Genomic DNA, 23,566 nt, shown 5'->3' with positions numbered 1-23,566 from the left:
TGCCTCCCAAGAAAGCCATCCGCATCCGGGCCCTGCCTTCTGAAACGGCCTTTGTTTTCTAGGATTCTGAAAAGTACGTGGTAGTGGTAGTCATCGTAGCTCACGTCTGCTGAGCAGCTTCCTTGGTGGGGCAGACACATGCCCTTCCCGGCCTCTGCCTCACAGAGGCCTCTCGCCAGCAGCACGAGGAAGGTCCCTGTCGTTTCCTCCTTTTACAGCTGAGGAAACTGAGGCTCAGGTTCAGAGACTTGCCCAAGCACCGAGACGCTAGGAACAGCGCCAGTGTTTAATAAGCCCAAGCCGGGCGACTCCAGAACAGTGACTAGGGTGGCCTTTGGGGGGCCGATGGTTGAGAATGTTACGACGATTTCGTAGCTCTGTCTCTACACACGTGACGCATCTCTGGTTACAAATAGATGCGAATCCTCCCCTTTCTTCCCCTTATAGTTCTCAACCATCCCACTCTGAAGTGGAGGTGACCACGGTGGGGGAGGGGTAAGCCAGCGTGCCTCAGAGCAGTGTCAGAGATGGGGTGCTCCCTCCCCTGCTGGGCCCTGACACCCCGCACCAGGCCTCCCCTCTCGGGAGCATCCCAGGGGAGTGGAGGCCCTGCCTGGAGTGTTGGAGCCCAGCAAGAACGGAAGGGGGTGGTGGCAGAGGGCAGACACTGGTTACGCATGGGGACACCCATCGAATAAATATATCTGTCAGAGACAACAGGAGCCAGGCTTCCCACTGTCAGAGAGGGAAGATGCAGATGCGAAGAGACGACTCTAGAATGAAACCTGTGGTGTAGGATTGAAACGGGAGCTATCGGTGCGTAACTTCCGCGCAGAAAGATGACAGGGCTGGAGGTGTGTGCTTCTGTTCCCGGCGGTCACGGGGAGAGCCTTGGCGCAGCAAGCCCTCCCCAGCCTCCAGCCCACCTTGCATCCAGCGCCGGCGTCTAAACACGGCTTCCGTCCACGGGAAGCGGAGCACCTCGGAGAAACGGCTGATGCCAGGGCTGGGGCGGGGAAGGTAAAACATGAGCCTGGAACAAGTTGTTTTGCCAGAAAGCAAGGTAGTGCTTGAGGAAGGCACACGGGCAGCTTGAAGGAGCGTCCAGGGGCCAGGGACATTTTGATCATCGAAATGTGGTGGTAACAGTACAACAGGACACTGTGAGTACACACAGGTATTCATAAATAAGAGGATAAGTGAATGCATTGCTAGTCTCATGAGGAACAGGGTATTTTCATACTCTCAAATTACACACCCACAAAATACTTACTCATCACAAGGAGAAAGAGTAACCCCACAGTGGAGAAACCTGGCAGACGCCACCTTAATCAAGTGACCAAAGTAAGCCTCATCGATAAGGGGACAAATGTCAAGCCTGCAGCATCTGTGCACTTGATGGGCGGCCATGAGAAGAATGTAGCATCCCTTCCGTGAAGCATCCCACGAACCCAAAACGACGGCCAGTGAGCTTCACGACTGCCCAGGTCCTATCCGAGGAACTGCTTCGGGCCGAAGCGCACTGAGGACACGGGACACGTGCAGCGTGTGATTCGGGACTGGACCCTCTGCTCTCAACGATGTCGTTGGAACGGCTGGAGGAACTCGGTGGGTCTTTATACCATAGTCGCGGATGTTCTGTGAGCTTGAGATGGTTCCCCAAACGCACCGTGCTGTGCAATTTGGGCTTTTCTTCTGGGGACCTTGCCCTGCCCCACCTGACCAGGGAGGGACCTGTGTGCAGCCCAGTGGGGCTGGCCCGGGCCACTGCAGTCACCCAGCATGGGGGTGGGAGCCCTTGCCCTGGGCCCCATCGCTCATGGTCTCCGAGCGGGAGAGGGTTTTCCATGGGCAGCGGGGTCCTCGGTGAGACGTTTTGGGGCGGAGGATTATACAGCCCAACAGGGAGCCCCTTGCTTCCGGGAACTCTGGGTTGTGTGAGGCAAAACCGTTGTCCTTTTTTTCTCGTTTTAACTCCCCTCCTTCCTGGTCGTGCTCACCTTGGCTCTCGGGCAGCAGGGAAATGGAAGGATTTATTTCCCAAGTGTGAGGCAGCCAGAGACCGTGCGTTTTCCAAGATGGGCCTGGCTGCTGGGCACCTGCCCTCGGTACGCTGGGGAGCAGGGCCCGGAAAAGCTCTGCCATGGTGATTCGGAAAACCAGGCCCCCTGTGCCATGTCTCGTCACACGGGAGCCACACGGGAGCCATGTCAGGACACATCGGAAACTGTGAGCACCCCATCTGCCTCTCATTCACTCCACACTGGGCCTCAGCCTGTGCGAGGCCCTGGGGGTTCGACATGAGGGACCCACTGTGCCACCAGGACCGCAGCAAGATGTCACAGGGCAGCAGGACAGGGTGGGGAAGGAAGGACCACCCGGAGCTGAGGCAGGGACACAGAGGGCTGGCCAGGTGAGGGGAGGAAGGAACGTGGATAGTGCTCCCAGCCATAAAGGGCTCAGCACGTTCTAGGCCCTGAGCACAGATGGGGTGCGGGTGGGGAAGAAATAAAGCTGGAGATATAGATGGGGCGGATCGTGAGGGGCTAGTCAAGCCTTGTTCAAAGACTGGACACAGCCTGGAGGCATGGAGGCCGACGGAGAATGAGGCACTGGAGGGCGGTGATCTCCACACTTTGGGGAGAGCATTTCGGCTGCTGAGTGAGTGTTGATTGGGGGGCCCAGGTCGGTAACATCGGTAATGTCTCCCAGATCGGAGACATTAAGCATCTGTCCAACATTAGCCCCCTGGGCGAGGGTGAGGTGGGACCACACCTTCACCCTCTCCTGCTGAACCTGGCAGGCGAACTCTCCGCACCTCAGGAAGGAGGCCTCCTCGGGGAGCTTCCCATTAGCAGTGAGCGGGTCTTCGGCTTTTTCACCCGGCAGGTTTCACAGGTGTGTGCATGCGTGTACGTGTGTGTGCACTGCGCAGAGCACCGGGAGTCACATGTGCTGTAAAATGACTTATGTGAAATCACGGTCGGGGAGGTTTCTTTTGGGTTGGGGTCCCCGCAGGTTTAGGCTTGGTCTGTCTCCCACGGAGAATCTACACGGCCAGAGGAGCAGCGACCGCCCTGCGGGGAGACAAGCTCATCACACGCTGGATGCTTGTGCCCACCGCTAGTGCCCGTGGCACCGTCAGAGTGCCGTAAAAGGAAGTCCTGTCCTACGAACAGCATGTCGCCCTGCGTCCTAGTCACGTGCGTTCAAAGTGCTATTTCATGAAATGTAAACTTGAAAAACACCATTTTTTGTAACCCTGTTTTGGCATGTCATCATTTTTTAATTGCTTCAGTGGGCGTCAAAAAAACGCAAGTGGCCCACTATATCTCGGCCTCTGAGTTAAAAGCCAGTTGGAGAGGCTGTCTGGTATAAGTACCCCTCGATAGGGGATGTCGCTTCCCATTGACGCTGTTGGAGGTCACTGTGTGCTTGCTTAAACTCCTCCTGGGACGAGCAGCTCGTTACTCTGCAAAGCAGCTGCTCCCATCAGTAGCCGCTCAGCTTGTTATGAAGTCCCCCTGTGGTGAGACGTGTCCAAGAGGCCTCTACCAGCCAGTAGGGCAGCAAGTGGTGGGGGAGGGCTTCAGCCAGGAGAATATTCCTGAATGACCCATCCTCAAGGAACCATCCAGGCACTTACACACTACCCTCAGGGCCTCAGGGCCCAGTCTTTCCATACCAATTTCCCCACAGGAAGAACGATCTATCTGCGTAACAGCCAGAGGCAGAAAAATCAAGAGAGAGATCTAAAAGGCACACTTCAGTTTTCAAGTTTGTGTTTGTTTTTTGTTTTGTTTTGTTGTTCTTCCTCCAAAGCTGTTGGAAGGCTGAGTTACAGAAAACGAGCTCTGGCCGCCCCACCCTGTCAGCCCTAACAGCGTGAACACTTCTGGCCCAACGCAGAGCTGTGTCCCCCTGCCCTCCACCTCCGCCCTCGCTGTTTTCCCTGCACAGATGTTTCCTTTTAGCGCCACTGGCCCGGTGTCAACAGAAATGTGGCCCGAGAACTTTCCACGCTCTCTTCAAAGGCCGTGCATCTCCGAGAATACTGCACGGGTGGTCTCTCCAGCCTTGGTCTCCATGACCCTCATTAGGAAGGTCATTTGTTCCCTTCCAAGCCGTGCCGGTGTGATAATGTCATTCATTCAACAAGCATCGCCTCTCTCCCTGTGTTCTGTGGCCTTGTGATGAGGTCTCGGTCTCTTACTGAGCCTGTGCCTCTGGCCTGTGAAATTCACGTGGGCTTCTCAGTCTGACTGCCCCCCTTAGGTGGGACAGGGTGGCTGGAGCGGGGTACGTCCCTTTCTCCAGGTCAGTTAGGTTCTGATGAAACCCCAGCAGGCTTGGCTCTGGCTGCAGGTCCTCTGGAGGGCAGGCCTTGTTAAAAAGAAGAGGGTGCTCTGGAGAATTTCAAAATGGTTCCTTTTCCCCTCCTCCTGTCAGAAGCACAAGATTTTTCTCTGAAATGCACTGTGAGAACCAGGTCGAGCCCCTGGAGGTAAAACGCACAGAAGTGTGGGACCTTTGGAGTTTTAACTCCCGGAGCTGTCCACACGGTGCCTCCAGCATTCATCAGTTACAGTTCAGGCTCCTGACTCCCCCGGTTCTGGTTCCACGGAGGTTTCAGTGGGTTTCTGCTCCAGTAAGTTGCGATTCTCTGAATTTGCCTGTTGGTCTCTTCAATTTGGGGAGCAGTGGTTCACCCTATGACCTCGCTTCTTACAGGTCTAAGGAGAGTTGTTGCTTTTTCGGTTTGTTCAGGGGTGGCATCTCCCCTTCGATGACTGCGGGTGATTGCCAGGTCGACTGCAGGGTGTTATCACAGCAGTGAACTAGGAATGACTTCGGACCTCCTCCCCGGGACATTGAACCCCTCCCCAGCCGTGGCCCGGGTCCAGCGCCCTCAAGATCCACTCCCACCTCTGTCCCCCTGGTACATGCCAAACCAGGGCTTGCGATTATTTTGATGAGTAATCCAGTTCTCACGCAGGGACTGGATTTCCCTGCTCGAGCTGGGTTATACTTGGACCCTGGTCCTTGGTCTGGAGATGAGCAAACGTGGAACAGAGGTTGACTGGTTATCATTTCTTGAGGTACCTGACTCAGGTCTGGTCTTTGCATGTTGAGCGGTGCTTCAGGAAATGGTTGTCCTGCTTTAATTCGGGGGTGGGTCTTCTTCTGCCTGCCCAAAGCTTTCAGGGGAATGTGAGAGACCAAGACCCCATCTGTATCCCAGGTCCGAGTCCCCTTTCTTTCCTGATGACAGCCCTGACTTTGGCAAAGGAAACCTGCCAAGGATGCACCTTCAGTCTGCTTTGCAGCTGTGCCACTCACACAAGCAAATCTCTGAACGCCGGCACTTTCCACGCTGCAGCTGCACATCAGTCTCTTTAAACCTTCCCGTGAAAGCCTTGTGGTTTTTATAGTATACCACAAGTTGAGAGTTGGCTGATGAGCCTGCCGTCTTGTTTTGAAAGGCTTTTCATAGCAGTTAATAAGTCAGCCAACTCAACAATTCTTGTAATTACCACTGACTCCGTGCTCCCGTATGGTAGAGCATTCCCATAACCCATGGCTTCACTCTCCCTCTTCCTGTACCTGATCTCAACCCAGCACAGGCGGTCTTGGTAATGATGATGCTATAGGATGTCCTGGCTTATCACCAACCCACTTACCATCACCGCGGGGCCTCTGTTGCTATCTGCCAATGACTGTCCCAGTTCCCAAATCCCATTTCGAGGGGCTGCTTTCTAAGGCCACTTCTAATACCAACTGCTTAGTCTGGGTTTCTCCCCAGAAGCGAAGCCCGAGACAAGGACTCGTGTTTGTAGTTTATTTGGGGGGTGGTCCCATAGGGAGTGTGTGTGTGTGTGGTGGGGGAAGACTGGGGAGAGTAAGACAGGGAAGGAAAAGAGTGGACCACAGTCATGAGCACTGAGGTGTGGCCCCCTAGCACGTTTTGACAAGTGTCTTGAACACTTCTCAGAACTGTCTGCCTACGGATCAAACAGAGAAGCATTTCTCCACTGGCTCCTGCCCCTGGTGGTTGCGGGCTGACTCAGGAGGCGTTAGGTCCCCAGCACTCTGGGCTGCATGTACTTCATTGCCAAGTGGGCTCCTGCCAGCGTGACCTGGTGTCAGAGAACCATAAGAGCAGAAAGTGAGAGGTGTACGGGAAGCTCTAGAAGCCGCTGCTCATGGAAGTGGACGGAAGCCTGTCTCGCAGCTGCGGCTGGCTCGAGGCTGAGGGTGGAGGCGGCCACTGGGGGTATCCAGCTCATAAGGCCTGACTGAAATGTTCCCCACTGAGTGGCACTCATCCTGGGGCCATTCTTTGGGGGTTGAAATAATACTGGGATGAACTTTATACTTCGTGTTTTTACTTCTCTTCTGTCTTGAATTATTTATTTTGGTTACATTCTCAGAAGTGGAAATAATTAGGTCAAAGAGAATGGACATTTTTAAGGCTTTTAATATGCACTGCCAGAATATTTCCTAAGTCTGTAATAACACAGATTTATGTTCCACTGGCAGTTTAAATGTGAGACCATTGCCTTAGTGAGCAAGATGCAAACTAGTGAATATTCTAAATTCATGTATTTTAGGAGCTTGAAGTTACATGATTTGGGGAACCGAAGAATCCCAAATACAATAAAACTAATTTGGATATTCCGTAACATTGCATGCTTTCCTCGCCCACCGTTCCCCTCCCCACCCCCAAGCTCTTAATCGCCTTTTGGCCAACTTCAATGTTCTCCCTGATGTTTATTTAACGGCCGCTAAAGACAGCTCTGGTCCTGTCAGGTGAAGTGCGGATTCTCCAGGACAGTATCTTTCCAAGTTTTTGCCTTCAGTTTTCTTCCCTATTCTAAGTGCTGCAAGCATCAGACATTTCCAATAGACACCTCTGCTAGAGAGACCTTGCTCATCTGGCGCTTTGTTTCACTCATGTGCACTTCTCACAGGGAGGGGTGGCCTCCACGGAACGGTATGGGGGGTGGAGACAGACGCTGATCTATTTCTCTCCTTCCTTTCTCACCGTAACTGCTTAGCCCGCAGCCTACTCGGGAAGCTGTGAACCGCTGGCCTGGCAAAGCCTCACCTGTCTGTCTCATCTGTCTGATGTCCTTACTCACCAAGACTGAAGGCTTCTAAACTTTATTTGAACTCTAGCTGCATCTTGACCACCTCAGTATTCCGCCACAGGTAGCCAGCCAGGAGGAGCAGGGGAAGGGGAACACGGTTCTGCATCGTCGGGAGCCCGGTCATGGTGTCTGTAGGGACAATCACTGAAAAACCATTAAAAAAATAATGAAAACCCAGGCTGTGTTCTCAACAGGGCAGCAGCCTCAAGTCTGAGTCTGGGCATCTGCTTCTCTCCACAGGGACGAACCTGGCCATGCTGGAAGAGGTGCCCAGGCCAGGACCTCTGGAGCCAGGCTGCAGGGGCTTCGGCTCACATTATATATATTTATGTATATATACACATATATATATGTGTATATATATACACACACACACACACATATATATATGTGTGTATATATATATATATATATATTCTATATATTCCCTTTAGAATTCCCTTTGGAATATATAGAATATATATATATATATTCACATTATATATATATATTCTATATATTCCCTTTAATATATATATATATATATATTCCCTTTAGGCAATAAATTCCTAACTCCTTGCCCTCTCTAACTGGAATGCAGAGAGCAAATGCCCCGGCTGAGATCCTCTCCTCGTGAAGCAGCTCCTTCCCCAGGGATCTTTCAGATTGGGGAGCATCAGATCCCCAGGGAAAAACAGGCTGCTCGACCCACGAGAATGGATGTAATTCCAACACAGGGCACTCTGAGTAGAATACAGGCTTGTAGGAAGAGCCTTCTGAGGCCATCGAGAATGGCCTTCCCTCTGTCCCCAGAGCACGAAGGCAGGCTGGGTAATCGAATGACAACATCTCCAAAGCGGCCTTCTTAATGCTGACAGAACAAGAAAACCTTACAAAACACCAGGGAGTGGTTATGAAACACAAAACAATTTCAAAACAAGAATGATAAGAAAGGTTGGCTGAGGACCAAACTGGCCGCTAAGCCGCTGACCCCAGGGAGCTCGGCCTGGGTCTTCTGGCGGGCAGGAAGCAAGACCCGGGCTTCCCCGGACATGGCAGGCTCACAGCCAGGCAGGAGCCCTGGGCGTGGGTGGATCTGGGGTGGAGTGCCTCGCCTTTCCCTCCCCCTGAAGCACCCAAGTACCCAAGAGGAAGGAATCTTTTCTTTTTTTTTTTTTTTTTGGTCATTCTTATATTGAAAACTCTACAGGGGGAAAAAAATTCACAAAATATAAATCATAAGCATTTCCTGTAACCATTTTTCTGGGAAGTCCTTATTCTCGTGTGTTTGCTGCCGTTTTGAACTCCCACAGCAGGGGACGGACGAGTACCCTGGGGAGGCGACATCGGGAGGCCTGTGACCAGAGCCCTCCCCCAGGGGCGGGTCTCTGCACCTGAGGAGCCGAGGCTGGCCTCTCTGGGGGGGCCACCCAATGGCGACCTGGCTTACAGCTGAACAACTCCAGCCACACCGAACCAGACCAGAAAACAGACTTTAATTTCACACATACACAATAGTTAAAAAAAAATAAATACAAACTGGCTTAAAGGGGAAGGTGAAAGCCAGCCCCCTGCACTGGGGTTGCTGTGCTGCTCACCCCAGGAATCCGACTCTCTGTCTCTTGGGCCCCAGGCTCTCTTCCTTGTGCAGGACGCTCTGCAGGGAGGCGTGCAGCACCTTGCCCACTCGCTTGCCAGTCTGCAGGATGGAGAAGGGGAGGGAGCACAGGCTGTGAGGCTCGCAGCCCGGACCGGGAAAGGCCTCCCTGCTGCCAGCTCGCCGTTCCCATACCGCACGCGCCGTCCGCTCTACACGTAACCAAACACGGAAAACCCAGAACCCAACGCGACACGTCATGGAGAAACCTATATACTGAAGAAAAGAAAGGAAAGGAAAGGAAAGGAAAGGAAGAAAAGAAAAAAGGAAAAAGATGGTGACCCCAGGCAGCAAGCCGCAGAGACCGCCGAGCACCGCCCGGGCTTAGCATTCCTGCTGCCCTTACGACAGCGGCGATACTGTCAACGAAATCTGCGCCTGGCCGCGGCCGAGCGCCGCCGCACTGCAGCGGGAAGGCACAGGGAGACCACACGCACCCGAGTCCGATGAAGAAACAGAGGGTGCTGAGGACCCGTCTTAAAAAGCAGTTTCTAATCCACTTGCCAGAAGATCTCTAAGGAGAACTCTCGGATCGGACCAAAGTCAACACCTGATGGAGTCTTCGGTGTTACCGCCATGCAGAGATGCTAAAGGCAGGACATGCTGGATTCAAGACACGTCACGGTCACACAACCAGATTCCTAACTGGCCCTCACACAGCAGACAGAAGGGGGCGCCTCAAAAAACCCCTAATATATAAAAATCTTTCTTCATGAAATTTATGCTGGCTGTCACCAGGCTCGTGAATCATTTTAAGAATACAATGAACCAACTTCAGGTCTCCACCTCATCAAGTCTTCCATGTTTCCATAGCGGTTTGAATTTAACTGCCACTGGTTCCATTCTCAGCAATGTTGGGGAGAAAGATACACAGGCCCAGACCCCACCCCAGTCCTCCCAGTTACAGGTGTACTCTCCCCAGAGCTGTGGGCCTTCTCCCCAGGCCCCAAACTGTGACAAGGGAGTGTTACCAAAAACTTGTATGTAAAGAACTGTGACAAGGGAGTGTTACCAAAAACTTGTATGTAAAGAAGATCTTGGCCTAAAGGCTGGAAATACCGACCCTATGAAATACAGCACCAAGGTCAAGGTCCAAGGTGACTTTGGAAATATTTTTATCACATCAGAGGAAGAAAAAACACCAAAGTTGGTCAAATAGGGGTTACTGATTATTCAAATAAATGAAGGCGGAGAGAGAGGAGACAGACAGACAGCAGGACCTGAGAGTCTGAACCTGCAGGAAAGAGACAGCAGAGGGCGGGGGTGGCAGCCGGCGCAACCCGAGGTTCAGGCTTCACCGTGAGGGGCAGGGCTGGGTGGCTGCGTCCTTGTGGGAGGTAACGGTGAGCCAAAGCCCCAGGGCTACGGTCCTCCTGAGCACGTCTGCAGACCGCATTCCCCGAGCCCAGGGAGGATGGAGCGCAGCTTCCTGAACTGAGTGCTGGTCCCGCCGCCCGTCCACGCAGCCAGGGCCGACCTGGTTCATAAGGTCCCAACAGGGCGGCGGCTGGGAACGGGGTCCCCGGAGGCGCATGGCAGGGCCTGAATCTTCGCACCGGCGTTCGTGAGCTGGGGGACCCGTAGGCGGGTTACGTACCCTCTACCTGCCTCAATTTCCTCGTCTGTAAATAAGGATAACAACAGCTGCCTCGCAGGAGTGCAGAGGATGAAATAGTGCACATCTAAAGCGCGAGACACAGGGTCCGACACAGCAAGCACACAGTAAAGGCCAGCCAAGACGTTTCTTGTTTGGGCTGTTGTTTAGGTGCTGGCATTCTCATCGCATTCTCCTGGGTGACGGGTGGTTCCTTCCTAAACAACATCTGAGAGCCACTTGTCTAGAGAGCCCTTTGGTAGAACTTATAAAGCATTTTCAGCGCTTCTGTTTAAAAAGATACACCATTTTGCCAAGATTGGTAAACTGCAAGAAAGCAACTGTTGCCACACACGGCTGGCAATGCTGAGCTCAGGGTGCTCACCAGAGCGCAGAGTGAGCTGACTCGGACCGAGACCTTGTGGTGCAGCCAACTCTGACCCGCGCTTCACCGCTGTGCCCTCACGAGCGCCTCACGACAGCCCCAGCGGCAGGTGTGACCACTGCTAAGATCCCACTTTGCCAACAGGGGAGCGGTGGTCCAGAGCCAGGATGCACTGGGCAGTACGTCTCCCAGGCCCGTGCCTGGGTCCTCGACACTACATACACTGCTCATTGTTTGCTTTCAAATAAGATGATTAAAAGAGAAAAGAGACACCAAGTGCTGAGCGTCCACAGTGAAAACTCATTGTTTTTAGGGATGAAGGAAGAGTTTAGATGGCAACCTTGCTTACTGTGACTTCTGGGCAGGTGCTGTGGTACAGTGGTTACCTGAAACAGAAACACCTGTGTCCAGCTAACTGCTCCTAGCAATTCAGTCAGTTGGTCGGTCGGTCGGTTGGTCAGTCTCAAAGGGGAAGGAAGGTCTAGGAAGACAGTGTAGGTGAGCAAGACCTGGTCCCTGCCTCAGAGGGGCTTCCGGGCCAGCAAGGGAGACAAATACATTACCACATCAGCGCAGAGCCACAGGCCGTTAGGAGGGTGCCCCACCATGCCCGCTAACTCCACGTAAACACTTCTAGACCCACGGAGAAGGGGGACCCATCGTCCTTCAGTCCCCTGGCTCCACCTTTGCTCATTCCCTTCCAGAGACAGGAAGCAGTCAGCCAGAAACTCAATTCCCTAATCAAATCACAAAATCTTGGGATTTTGGAGTTATAAGCGACTCTCTGTTATCAGGCCAACACTCTCATTTTGAAATGTGCAAACTTGGGACCAGAGAGGGAGGAGATAAGCAACGGTTACTGGCAGGCCCCCCACCTCCCAGTCAGAGACCCCCACCGCCACCCCTGGCTAAGTTGGCAGCCACCCAGCTGACACCAGATGTTCTCCACGCTCCAAGTCTGGGGTCAAAGGCGTAGAGAGCGAGAATGCTGATAGTGTGACCAACGGGGCAAGCAGCAGCAGGCACTCCCGGCCAGGTCCCAGCACCTGCCTCAGAACCAGAGCCTCACCTCCATCATCTCGAAGACGCTCTCTGGGTCGAGGCTGCCCTTCCCCACTTTCCTCGTGCACGTCACCACACCCTTGCTGGTCACGGACACCAGCAGGCTGGCCAAGGAGCAAGCCTCCTCCTGAAGAGTAGCATCCACCACATGTCGGTAGCCAATCTGCAAGGCAGAGCAGCAGAGCACACACGTGAGTAACACACACCCCAGGTCCCCATCCTTGACAGCTTCCCGGAAGGAACATCCACACCGGCCAAGAACCTGCGCTGCCCACTTAGGATCAAATTTTAGATGCTGCTCATGTGGAAAATATCTGAAGCGACGTTCAACCATTCTCTTGCAGGCCACCGTGAGCTGTGTAACAGAGCATGAAATGGAATAGGGGGTGAGGGAGTTAGAACTATAATTCAGAGAGCGTCCCAGTCAGAGGCCACCAAAGGCTCTCAACAGAGGGGCACAGGGAGAAATTCACATGTGAGGCCACAGGGATATTTCACTGATGACAAAGATGAAATCAAGAGGGTCCACGCTAAGGGACATGCTCAGGAATGAGTCAAGCAGGTGGCTTTATGTCAGTCTCAATGCCTAGGTTTATGAAGTGATTTTCATGGAAATAAACCTGACCCATTCAGTCTTATTTTTATATAATGAATCCTACGTGGATCAGAGATGATCTCGGCCCAGACAGGCCTGAGGCAGTGCCGGGTACCCATCACCATGAGCCAGACATTAGGTTCCACGGGCCTCTGTGCTCATGTGAAAACCACACGTGACCTATGGGACACCCAGGAGCTGCTCCAAACCCCTCGCTTCAAAGATGTGGACGCTGGGGCCCAGAGAGCAGACAGTGTTTGCCGTTTAGCTACTCTATTACTGCGCAGCCAGCCGAGACCCCACGGGGCTGAAGGAATGAAAGGGAACACACCTACACGGCGTTTCGGTGAGATGCCCGGGACATAGAAGGAGTTTAACAAACTGGCTACTGTTATTATGAACCCATCCGTGTGCTCCCGGGACTCCATCATTTCTTTCAATCAAGAAGAAAAGAAAGAGTTGCCCACAGTAGTGATTGCTAATAAAATCAAACTATTGGATTTGGGTTAAAGCTACTTTTTTCTATACAGTTTGTGGGACTATAACTTTTCAACCTATCAAGTAACCTCAACAGGTTGGGGTGAAAGAGACCAACAGGGAAGACAAAAACCATCAGATGCAAGCTCACACCTTGCACAGGGTGACGATGCAGGGGACATTCTCCACACTTAGCCGGATGCAGTCATAAGGGTCATCAGACAGCTCAATGTCCTTCGACCCCTCTTCATCTTCCAAAACACGAACTCTTGGTATCCTGGCAACAGAAGCACAATTAAAATTCCCACTTACTGAAAGATAATTTCTTTTTCTTGTGACTAAGAACAGCAGTGGGAATCCCTGCGGAATCCCTCTCGTTCCTGTCAAAAGCACAGAGGTGACATCGCAGTACAGTGAGGAAAGGAGGTCTTTTAAAAAATGACGTTTGGCCAATCTGATACGCACAATGAATCCTGATCCCTACCTCACACAAAACTCCATGCCAAATGGACTGCAGATGTAAAGGTGAAAGATAAAACAATAAAGCTTTCAGAAGAAAAATTAAGAACATCTTCATGAGCATAGACTAGACAAAGATTTCATGAACAGGACACAAAGTATTTATCATAAAGGGAAAAAATTATAGATTCAATTATATTGTAATTGAGACACACACACACATTATATTAAGATGATAAACTTTGTTCACCAAAAGACATTTAGAAACTAAAAGATGATCCAGAGTGGAGGAAATGTGTGTGCGTGTGCGTGCGCGTGTGTATAAACCGACATATGACATAAAGGATTCCTACTAAACATAAGTAAAACACAGATGGCCCAACAGAAAAATGAGAACAAGGACTTTATAAAAGAGGCTATTCGTGTAGCCAATAAACACACAGAAAGGTAATCAGCTTAAATATTCAGCAATGAAATGCAAATTAAATCTACAATGTGACATACTCACCAGAATGGCTAATATTAAAAAAACAAGGGTTGGCAAAGATGTGGAACTACCCAGAACTCTTACACTCTGCTGCTGGGAGTATCGTCTGATAAAAGCACTTTGGAAAACTGTTGCAGTATCTACTAAAACTAAACACAGCCATACCCAGAAGTGTCACCCCATCCAGCAGAAATGGGTATACACCAAAAGACATGTACCAAAATGCTGATGTCCAGCACCATTTGCAATAGTTCCTACCGGAAACTACCCAGATACCTGTCGACAGCAGACGGGATAAATAAACTGTGGCACATTCACACAATGGAACAGCATACAACAAAAAGCAAACTGTGACTATAAACCACAATACAGACGTCTCCAACCTCCTGTTCAGTAAATGGGGAAGACACAAGAGAAACACTGTGTGATTCCATTTATAACGAGTACAAAACCACTCTACTGTTTTAGGACAGTGGTTATCCTCAGTGGATACGGTGACTGCATGGGGTACAGGGTGGGAGGGCTTTTGGGGGGCTGGCAATGCCCCGTTTCTTGAGCTGGGTGCTGGAAAATGAAGTCAGTCCAACCCTGGTCTGGGGGTGAGGAGCCAGGAAGGAAGAGGCCGTCTGTAACAGAAATACTGTTGGTGCTTCTACCTGTTCTGCTAATGAAAGCCCCCCGCAATACAGCCCTGCGGCCATCCCTACACGAGCCCACACCCAGACAGACGAGTTTGAGACAGAGAATGCCCACGAGGACCAAGGAGAACTGCGAGGGTCTGCCGCCCCAGCTGAAGTCTCCATGCCAGGGGCCACCAGGGTACAGGCACTAAGTAATATCCGATTTGAACAAATCAGGTAACCAGTTTGAATTTAGGAATCTTAAAAAATAAATGTACATGCACACACGCATGCACGCACACACATATGCACGCACACACACACACACACACACACACACACCTTTGGCCACAACGTGGTTTGGTAGAAGAGCTAGAGAACACTGTCCAGAGAATGCCCTCTCCCCTTCTAAAGGGCTCTGACTGTACAAAAGGTCTCTCCATTTACCGAGGGCACCCAATGCCTCGTAGAGTCCCCCGACCTCGCTGCTTGCAGGGCTGTTCTTATTCTGGGGATGAGCTACGGCTATGCCCATGGCAGTGTCCCCCGCAACCTGAGCAGCTGGGTTTTGCCATCCTGTTGTACAGTTTGCCCAACACGTCTCCCACAGCCAAACGGCCTCATCTGGTTCCACTCTCTTTTTGCCCTGGTGCCCATGGAAACCAGCTGGCAGACAAGGAGTACGTTCTGAGGCTTGAGGTAACAGATGGCAACTTCCTTTCTTCTCCAGTAGAGCCCAAGCCCAGGCTGCTGCTGCTGGCGGTTGGTGGCCGGCCACAAGTGCCAGGCCCACCCCTCGACTATCTCAGCCAAGAGTCTAGTGGCACAGCAAGGGGTGGGGACTCTACAGCTTTCATTATCAGCAACTATTCGATCTTGTACTTTCTGACCTAAATTTATTTAACTTTGCTTTTGTTTTGATTCAAATTATGGAAGTAGTCTAAATTCACCACAGAAAAACTCTAAAATACAAATAAATGTTAAATTGCTCATAATATGGAAAATAATCACAATGACCATTTTGTGATATATATATTTCCAGACCCAAAAGTAAAATACAACAAAACAAAAACCAGGGGCCTGCACTTGGTGGCTGGTTTCCACAGTAACAACCTTCTATACAAGACGTCGCCGTGTAGGTTTCACCCCCCCACGTGTGGACATGGAGTTGTCACCAACTTCTCACAGCGCTGTGAGGGGCATTCCTTGGGTTTCTCTGCTCACTCACCCAGTTAGCTCCTTCGGCTGCTTCCCTAGACCTGTCCACTCCTCACTCCCTAATACGCCAGGCCCCCCAGCACCCCGATGCAAGCTCTCGTGGAATGAACACCCCACCTACACGTTTACTTTCAAATACTGCAAACTTTCCTCAAAGAACCCGGTGCATGAGGCGGAGGGCCGGGGAAGGGGTGTTGCTGTAGAATCAGTCAGAGGAAATGTCAACTCGAAAAGCACTTAGAGCCACGTCCCTGCTATGCGGCCTGTCTGGGAAGCTGAACCACAGAGGCATAAGCATTTCCGGCTCGTAAATCAAAGAGCAGGTTGCGACCCTGCTCACAGAACATGCGTGCATCCGGCCGGGGGCTCTGTGAGCACCTGCCGTGTGCCAGGCACCGCTCATGGGGCTGGGATACAGCGGACACAACGGGCACAACCCCGGCCCCCAGGAGCTTCAGCCAGGAACAGTATCTGGACAGTTGTTGGTTTCTGCAGTGGTTGGTTTTTACTCTTTTTGCTACTCTGTAGTTTTCTAGTATTTTTCTACATGGTATATATTTACTTATGAAAATAACGATACAAAAAATAAATACAAAAATATATACATATATTTAGTTCTAACTTATGAAATCTGTTTTCTGGAGCTTAACATTAAATACCCCCATTTTCAATGCTCGAATCCCTTGTTATCTTCACCTATGAGCTTCTGCAGAAATTTCCTCCATGTTCCATCACGAGGTCTACTCAGGTTGTTTGTGGGCCCCCAGGACCATTTCCAGGAAGACTTACCTTGTATTGAAGAGAGCAGCCTTTACAGCAATGGAGATGGCATCGAACAAATTTCCGCCACATTCCAGCAGCTAAGGGAGGCAGAGTGAGGAGGGAAGAAAAAGCAAGCGTCACGTCTTACTTAAGCATTATCCCAACTAAAGGACACTGACCAAGTGTTTACAAAATGAAGATGAGGACGTGTGGCTGCTCTCCTGGCTCACTGACACAGTGTGTCCACCCTAACTGCAAACATGGCCTTGTCATGGCTGTGCTTACATGGGCCACGCACGCGAGGTCACACGTGGCCCTGGCTGTGGTGCCACCTCTCAGAGGCCTTGGCTCGCAGTGCACCTCCTCTAATGGGCAGCCCAACCAGCTGCGCCTGCACTGAAGGAGGAAGTGATTGCCCCGTTTTGCTCCAGATGGCTCCCAGCTGCAAACGCAGTGTTACTCTCGTCTGGCTAATACACGCCCAGCCTCCAAACAAGCAAAACCTGGTGGCCACTGATGCTGCGGCCGCTACCAGATTCACGCTGATCAGTGTGGTTACCGACTGCATGTCATTACCAACGCACACAGTCCGTGTTTTACATTAAGCATAAGAATTAAGGTCTTTCATACAAGTTTTTCCTATGAGCAAAAGTGCTGCCTACACTTATGTGTGCTCATTCACCAGGGAAGGTTGGAGCACATTATTAAATGGAGGGTGACACAACCTTCTGTCCTCATTTTAGAGAAGCCTTGGCCTGAATCTATGGAATAAAGCCAACTGGGCTACAACAAGGAAGAAGAGAGAGGAAGTCCTGCATAGAAAGAAAAGTGTATTTCCACGTGTTTCTGCTTCACGTACGTCTCCTCTTCATCTGAACTGTGAGCTCCTGCGGGCTGGACGCTGTGGGGCTTGTGCATCCCTCTACCCTCAGGGTCCAGCAGAAGAGCTGCCATGGAGATTATCTAAAGACAGGCAGGCCCTACGCCTTCCAAACTCAGGGAACAGTCAACAGTTACACCTGGCCTGTCTCATTCACACACTTCATTCACGCCCAGTGCAAATCTCCAATTCCACTTTTAAGCTCTCTGAGCAAACCTCATATGCTCCCCGAGCCAACATGACCACCTGGCTTCGTGACTGCAGCTCGTTCTTCTAGCAGCTGGACTGGCGCTGCCCTACTCTGGTTCAGATTTGGCTGCTGCACAGCAAAGAGTTCCAGTGAGACTCCCTAGTCAGCCCGTCTGCATTTGACTCGTCTTTACCAGTTAGCTGCGTGCCCCTGGGTGGTCCTAAACCTCTCTGTGCCTTGTGGAGGGTAAAAATCACAGCTGTCTCATGGAGTCGTTATAAAGGTTGATGGGTCAGTATTTGCAAAGCCCTTAGAAGTGTGTTTAGCACAGAGCTGGTGTTAGCTACGTGTATTGTTCTGTTTTTATAGTTTATAAACAACAGACATTTATTTCTAAGTTAGCTAAGTGTTTTCAAATAAATACTGACTTGCTCTTTCATTTTCCCATTGCCCTCACCGACTGAGGACGCTGCTGTGTTCTCCATCCTCACTGCCGACAGCGTGGTTCCTAACCCCGGCTGCGCAGCAGACTCCCACAGACTCCCGGGAACGCAGGAAGAATGTGGGGCGGGGCCCGGAATGCGAGCTTGGCTCCAGTCCCTAGGTGGTCCTGAGGATCAGCCAGGGCTGAAGACCACCCTGCTACATCTGCTTCACACAAAGGAAGTGCTAGATAAATGCCGACATCTGTCCTAGCACTTGCAGGGCCTCTAAACTGGTGAGGACCCTGGAGAGCGCTTTGCCCGACGTTCACTTGACAGGTGAGGACACCGAAGCCCTCTCACCTGCCGCACAGCGGCCCGACTCCCAGTGCAGGGCTCCCTCTACGGTCCCGCACTGTGTTCCACTAAGGCCAGACACAATCGCTGATTTTTGACACGCCAGCTATTTGTCGAGGGGCCCCTGAAGGGCAGGCGCCCATCGGCCTGCCTTCTGCCGCAGGGTACAAGGGAGAGCCTGCTCCGGGCCCCTGGTCTGCCCACCCAGCACCTCACAGAGCTCTGCACAACGGGGGGACCCCGGTCGGGCATGCAGGTCTGACACTCTTCTTCTCTGCCCTTTGCTCTCCTCTGAGCTTCGGTTTCCCCGTCACTAAAGCGGTCATACTTTATGGGGTGGCCGTGAGGTTTAAATCCAAGTGCCTCCTTCCCGTCCCCAGCATATACCAGGTGCTCACAGACTTTACCTTCCTCTCCCGCTGCCAAGCAGGCCCCACCCAGCAAGCATCTTCCTGCTGAGCACAGCGGTATAGCCAAGAAGCAGGGGGAGGGAGAGGGAGAGGGGGATACGAGACCCAAAGCAGCCCTGCTGGGCTGCGAGAACAAGCTCAGATGAGCTGGGGCGAGGCTGACATGCAGGACATCTGGTGTTATAGGGAGACTGGACTGGGGATGCGGAGTAGCCTGGGGGTGTCTGCTCTCTCCAGGGAGAGAGCCCCGCCTCGTCACAGAGGCGGGGGTGGGGGGGGAGCAGAACTGAAGGAGAAGACAGGTTTGGTCACAAACGCACCTCTCCCTGTCGGATGCACAAACCCTAGAATGGTTCTTTTAGGGGAACGGCACAGCTTATTCTGTTAGCCTTCTGGTGGGGGAGGGATTTCTTTTCATAAGGTGAAATACTGTGATTTATAATAAGAAATACATATTTGGTTTTGGACCAGTTTCTGGCACAGAGCTCCTAAAACACCTAGAATTTCCTAAGTGATGAGAGGGATCTGCTTACCTGAAGAGCCAATCATGTGATTATAGGGTTGGAAAATTTCGATCCTACTTCCTGACTTAAAGGGAGAATAGAGGAGCTGGAGGTTGAATCAGTCACCAGTGGCCAATGATTTAATCCATCCCACCTATGCCATGAAGCCTCCATAAACCCTCAATGGATAGGTCTGGAGAGCTTCTGGGTTGGTGACCACATGGAGGTGCAGGGAGAGTGACCTGCTCCGAGCCTGGAAGCTCGACGCCCCTTCCCACAGAGCTCGCCCTATGCGTCTCTTCCATCTGGCTGTTCCTGAGTTATAGGCTTTTATAATAAACCAGTGATCTAGGAAGTAACATGCTTCTCTGAGTCCTGTGTGCCGCTCTAGCAAATTAACTAAACTCTTGGCAGAGGTCATGAGAATCTCTGATGTGTGGCCAGTCAGTCAGAAGCACAGGTGACAGCTGAGGGGAGAGACAGTCTTGCAGACTGAACCCTTAACCTGTGGCACACGATGCTACCTCTGGGTGGACAGTGTCAACTGAGTTGAATTCTCAGAAATGCTGCTGGTGTCTGAGAACTATCTGTCAGTGTGGGGGAAACCCCATGTACACTCGTTGGAATTGGGACCAGGAACCCTTTCATAAGGCAAAGCCCCCAAACTTACTTGTAGGAAGTGGAGCCCATCAAGAATAAAACATGTCTGCCCCAAAAGCCTGCTCCTCCTCACCCCGCCACTATTCTCAGACACCAGGCTCAGCGCCTCTGGCACCACACGCAGCCCGCAGCCAGAGGCTCAGATGACTGCTCTTTCCTTTCCACGCCCAATGCCACGGACCCTGTGCTGGTCCTCGTCACCACTCCCGGGGCCATCACAAGGCCGCACTGTGACCGCTCTCCCCACCAAAGGTGGCCGGTACAATGTCAGGGTGACAAAGTCCTAACAGATATCCCACTTGCCATTAAAAAAGTATGAAGAGTAAAGTCTCTGCGAAGTTAAATTTCTACTCTCAAAAATTTACCCAACTGGGGAAAAAAACAATACTGGAGATAGGAGGATAATCTGACTGTGACAGATTTCAAGTAAATGTGCCTGTAGTAAAAATGTGAAAACATGGCATGCCCAGTGAGTGTTTGTTTTGTTAGAAAGATGGGCTCTGCCTCACACTTATCCTGACAAACTGGTAAAATAAATCATAGGAACTTCATTTTTGCAATCCCAGTGACAAGACTGGATTGGCATCATCTTGCTTCAAACATGGACTCAATGTACAATGTATATACACACACACACACACACACATACACATACATATACATATACATACATATATCTACATATATATATTATTTTCTTTTTTATATTCAGTACATTTTTAGATGTGGAATAAAAACCTACTACCCAAACAAAAGCCTATCCCCGACTTCACATGCACAAAGCACGTTCCCATCAAGGCCGAAAGTCGACATTTGCTTTCATGGAAGAGAAACTCCTCTACAGATATAAATTATGTGAGTGACACAAACTGACCTATCGCATTAATAATATAATTTTTAAAAATGCTTTTCTAAATTTATTAAAAACTTTCCTGATGACATTTCAAAAGCTCATGTCGTCTTCCAAAATAAATAAAACCTTAAAAAATATGTTAGAGAAGAAATCCGAATCTGAGGAGTCTTAAAAAGGTCGGCAGGGGACAGTGACACCGTGCACCCCCGGAGACACGTTGCTTACCACATATCCCCTGCTCACAGCAGAAGGGTGCTGGTTCTAAGCTGAGATGTCCTTACACCTGCCAGTTCCCCAAAAGCCTTCACTGAGAGAATAGGCCTCCTGACTGAATGAAAAGTGCGTCAGGCCCCAGTACCAGGCCGGCCTCCTACACAACCACACGAGTGCACAGACACTGAGGAGCCACAGAGCAGGGTCACCAGAGGACAAACGCCAAGCACCATGACAGTCACATCTCTAGCTGTTTAGGGGGAAAGGGGTGGCTATAGCGTCCTTCAGACACAGCGTGGGCCTTCAGGGGTCACAGTGAGGGGCGGCACCTCCCTGGCAGCTATGACGTCTGCCTCTCTCTCACTGGTAAGGACTGCAGGCCGCTGGTTCCCGCCTCCTCAAAACCAGGGCCTGCAAATTACCTGCTTGGTAGGAATCACACTCCAAGGCACATCCTGCTCACTGGAGATTAGAAAAAGCAATTGGGCTTGTGATTTCATTGTTCTCGCCTATTAGTGTCAGCATTCAAAACAGCCCTCACCTGCTGGACAACAGTAACCACTGTTATCCTTTAGCTATGTTCCATCCACTGTCTAATTAATTCGACAGTATCCAGAAAGGCTACACTGTTTCATGCAGGGCCAACGTTTAGAAACAGCCAGGCTGCTCCTCGTGAAGCCACTATTGGTCCATAGGATCCGCTCTATCCTTAGAGTCAGAAAAGAATCTGTCTGGTCAATGGCTTAGCCTGTGTCCTCACTCTGGGTGGAAGACGTAGTCACTGACTTCAAGGTTCACAAAATTTAATGAAAAGGAATAAAAGAGACCAAACAAGAGCCTGTATGTGAATAAGCAACTGGCAAAACTAATTAAAGCTGTAAGAGAAGTTACCGCCAAGTGCCAAAAACCAGGCAGAGGAGCATCTGGGCGGGGAGACAGCAGGAGGGAAAGGGCCAGGCTAGGGAGGCTCCCGCAGGGGCAGGGGGAGGAGGCAGGGCCTCAGGGTCCCGACCTGGGAAACGAGGGACTCAAAGTAGGCGGGCTACAGGGTGCTTTTCAGGGAGGTCAAGGACAGACACTGACACTTTTTGGCCCAATACCTGGCTGTGAGGCCCAATACCGCTACTCTCAAACTGAGAGCTCCTGGGCTACTCACTTCACCCCTCTGTGTGTTAGTTCTCTCACTTATTCGTGGGGGAAATCACAGTATTCACTTGCAAAACATCTATCTGTAAGGGTTAAATGAAAATTCATGTAAAGAGTTCATCGCCGTTCCATACAGAAGAATATGGACGCTTGTCTAAATTCTGCACACAACCCTGTCTGGCACCATCTAGAGAGCATCTCTTGGTTTTCTTCCCTGACAACCTCTGTGGATAATTTTAGGTGCTACCGTGATACGTTTGTCACTTTACTGTAGAATGTTATTATATATACGCTACTACACATATGCTGTATTTAATTTTTTAAAAAACTATTATTACAAGAGACTGATTTTTTCCCCAAGTAATCTCACCCTGGAAGTCGAAAGTATCTACTTGAAGAGAAAAAAAAGCACTGAGAGGAAAGTAGGCCAAGCGGTCCCCAGCAGACAAAGAGCGTGGCCGGTACGGCAACGTGACACTCACCAGCACGTCCACATAGAGGATCCAGCAGTGCTCCCGGGGACTGATACAGAGTGACTTCAGGTCCACGCTGCTCTTGTTGTTGAATATCCGGTACAGGGTGTTGGCAATCTCTGTGCCAAGGTCATCACCGCCTCGACCTTCAAATTCAGGGGTGGCATTGGCTGAACTACATGGAAGGGCAATAGCAAAGCCGGTGAGTCTTTTCAAATGCAAAGAGCAAAGGTGAAATGCTTTTTTCCAGGTGCCCTGTGGAAGGCCGGAAAAGCCAGCGCTAGAAGGAAAGTCACTGAAATGAGGAAAGGCTAGCATCTGCCACTTTTCCAGCCTCCAGACACACGATGAGCCAGGCTGGCACCATGCCCTGGATCTGTCATGTGTGTAATTGGCAGTCCCCCTTGACTTCTAAAAGCAGCCATCTTTATCTGAAGAGAAACAAGAGAGGAATGGTAAAGTGAACTTCAGCCAGTGATAATCAACTCTCTCATCTGGGAGCTCAGGAGATACTCTCCTCTGTGGGCCCATGGAGCCGGGAAGCCCCGAGAATCCAACAAGATGGCTTACAGAGGGGTCCCTTTATATACAGCAGCCCTAGTTTTCACGGCTTCTGAATGCATGAGGACACTCTCCAAATACAAGTTGCAATGTTGAGTACAGTAACCTTGCTGGAGTGACTTAGAAGACACGTCCGACAGCATGCAGAGCCACGTCATAAACTCCAGATTATCACCGTGCCAGAAAGCAGGGAAATGAAGCTGGAGAGAAGAGAGACTGCTGGCTGATTAAATGTTAGGTTATCTCTTTTACTTTATTTGCTATTTTTCGAGAGAAAATCTTTTTTATTTTGGCCTCTTGAATCTCATGCCCAATTACCTCAAACAATGAAGAGGATCAATGTTTGCCAGTCTAAGTACTACTTGAGTGCTTAACAGGAAATTTTTGAGGGTTTGGGCTTAACAAAAACAAACTCTTAATGAGATAAGTAAACATTCCAGGAATCATTTGAC

General features: G+C 50.8%; 1 protein-coding gene and 1 long non-coding RNA gene across 2 annotated transcripts in view; both read right to left on the bottom strand.

Moving 5' to 3' along the window:
* Positions 1 to 5,825: 5,825 nt before the first annotated feature.
* Positions 5,826 to 7,471, bottom strand: LOC120582255 (uncharacterized). The gene is made up of 2 exons (XR_005647521.1): positions 7,143 to 7,471; positions 5,826 to 6,137 (listed from the first exon to the last, which is right to left on the bottom strand). It is a non-coding gene; the product is annotated as an uncharacterized LOC120582255 (long non-coding RNA).
* A 1,136-nt stretch (positions 7,472 to 8,607) lies between these two features.
* The window catches only part of EXOSC7 (exosome component 7), a 29,402-nt gene continuing 14,443 nt past the window's right edge, over positions 8,608 to 23,566 (bottom strand). Inside the window, exons 4-8 of the mRNA XM_039837515.1 lie at positions 22,563 to 22,728; positions 16,474 to 16,544; positions 13,054 to 13,177; positions 11,836 to 11,991; positions 8,608 to 8,829 (exon numbers count right to left, since the gene is read on the bottom strand). Of these exons, the coding sequence (XP_039693449.1) occupies positions 8,725 to 8,829; positions 11,836 to 11,991; positions 13,054 to 13,177; positions 16,474 to 16,544; positions 22,563 to 22,728 (622 nt within the window). The 3' untranslated portion in view covers positions 8,608 to 8,724. The remainder of the gene's footprint in view (positions 8,830 to 11,835; positions 11,992 to 13,053; positions 13,178 to 16,473; positions 16,545 to 22,562; positions 22,729 to 23,566) is intronic.

The sequence above is a fragment of the Pteropus medius genome, unplaced genomic scaffold (genome assembly GCF_902729225.1).
Source record: "Pteropus medius unplaced genomic scaffold, Ma_sr-lr_union100, whole genome shotgun sequence".
Classification (NCBI taxonomy): domain Eukaryota; kingdom Metazoa; phylum Chordata; class Mammalia; order Chiroptera; family Pteropodidae; genus Pteropus; species Pteropus medius.
The sequence above is the reverse complement of the archived record's forward strand: the minus strand, read 5'-3'. Positions and strand labels throughout refer to the sequence as shown.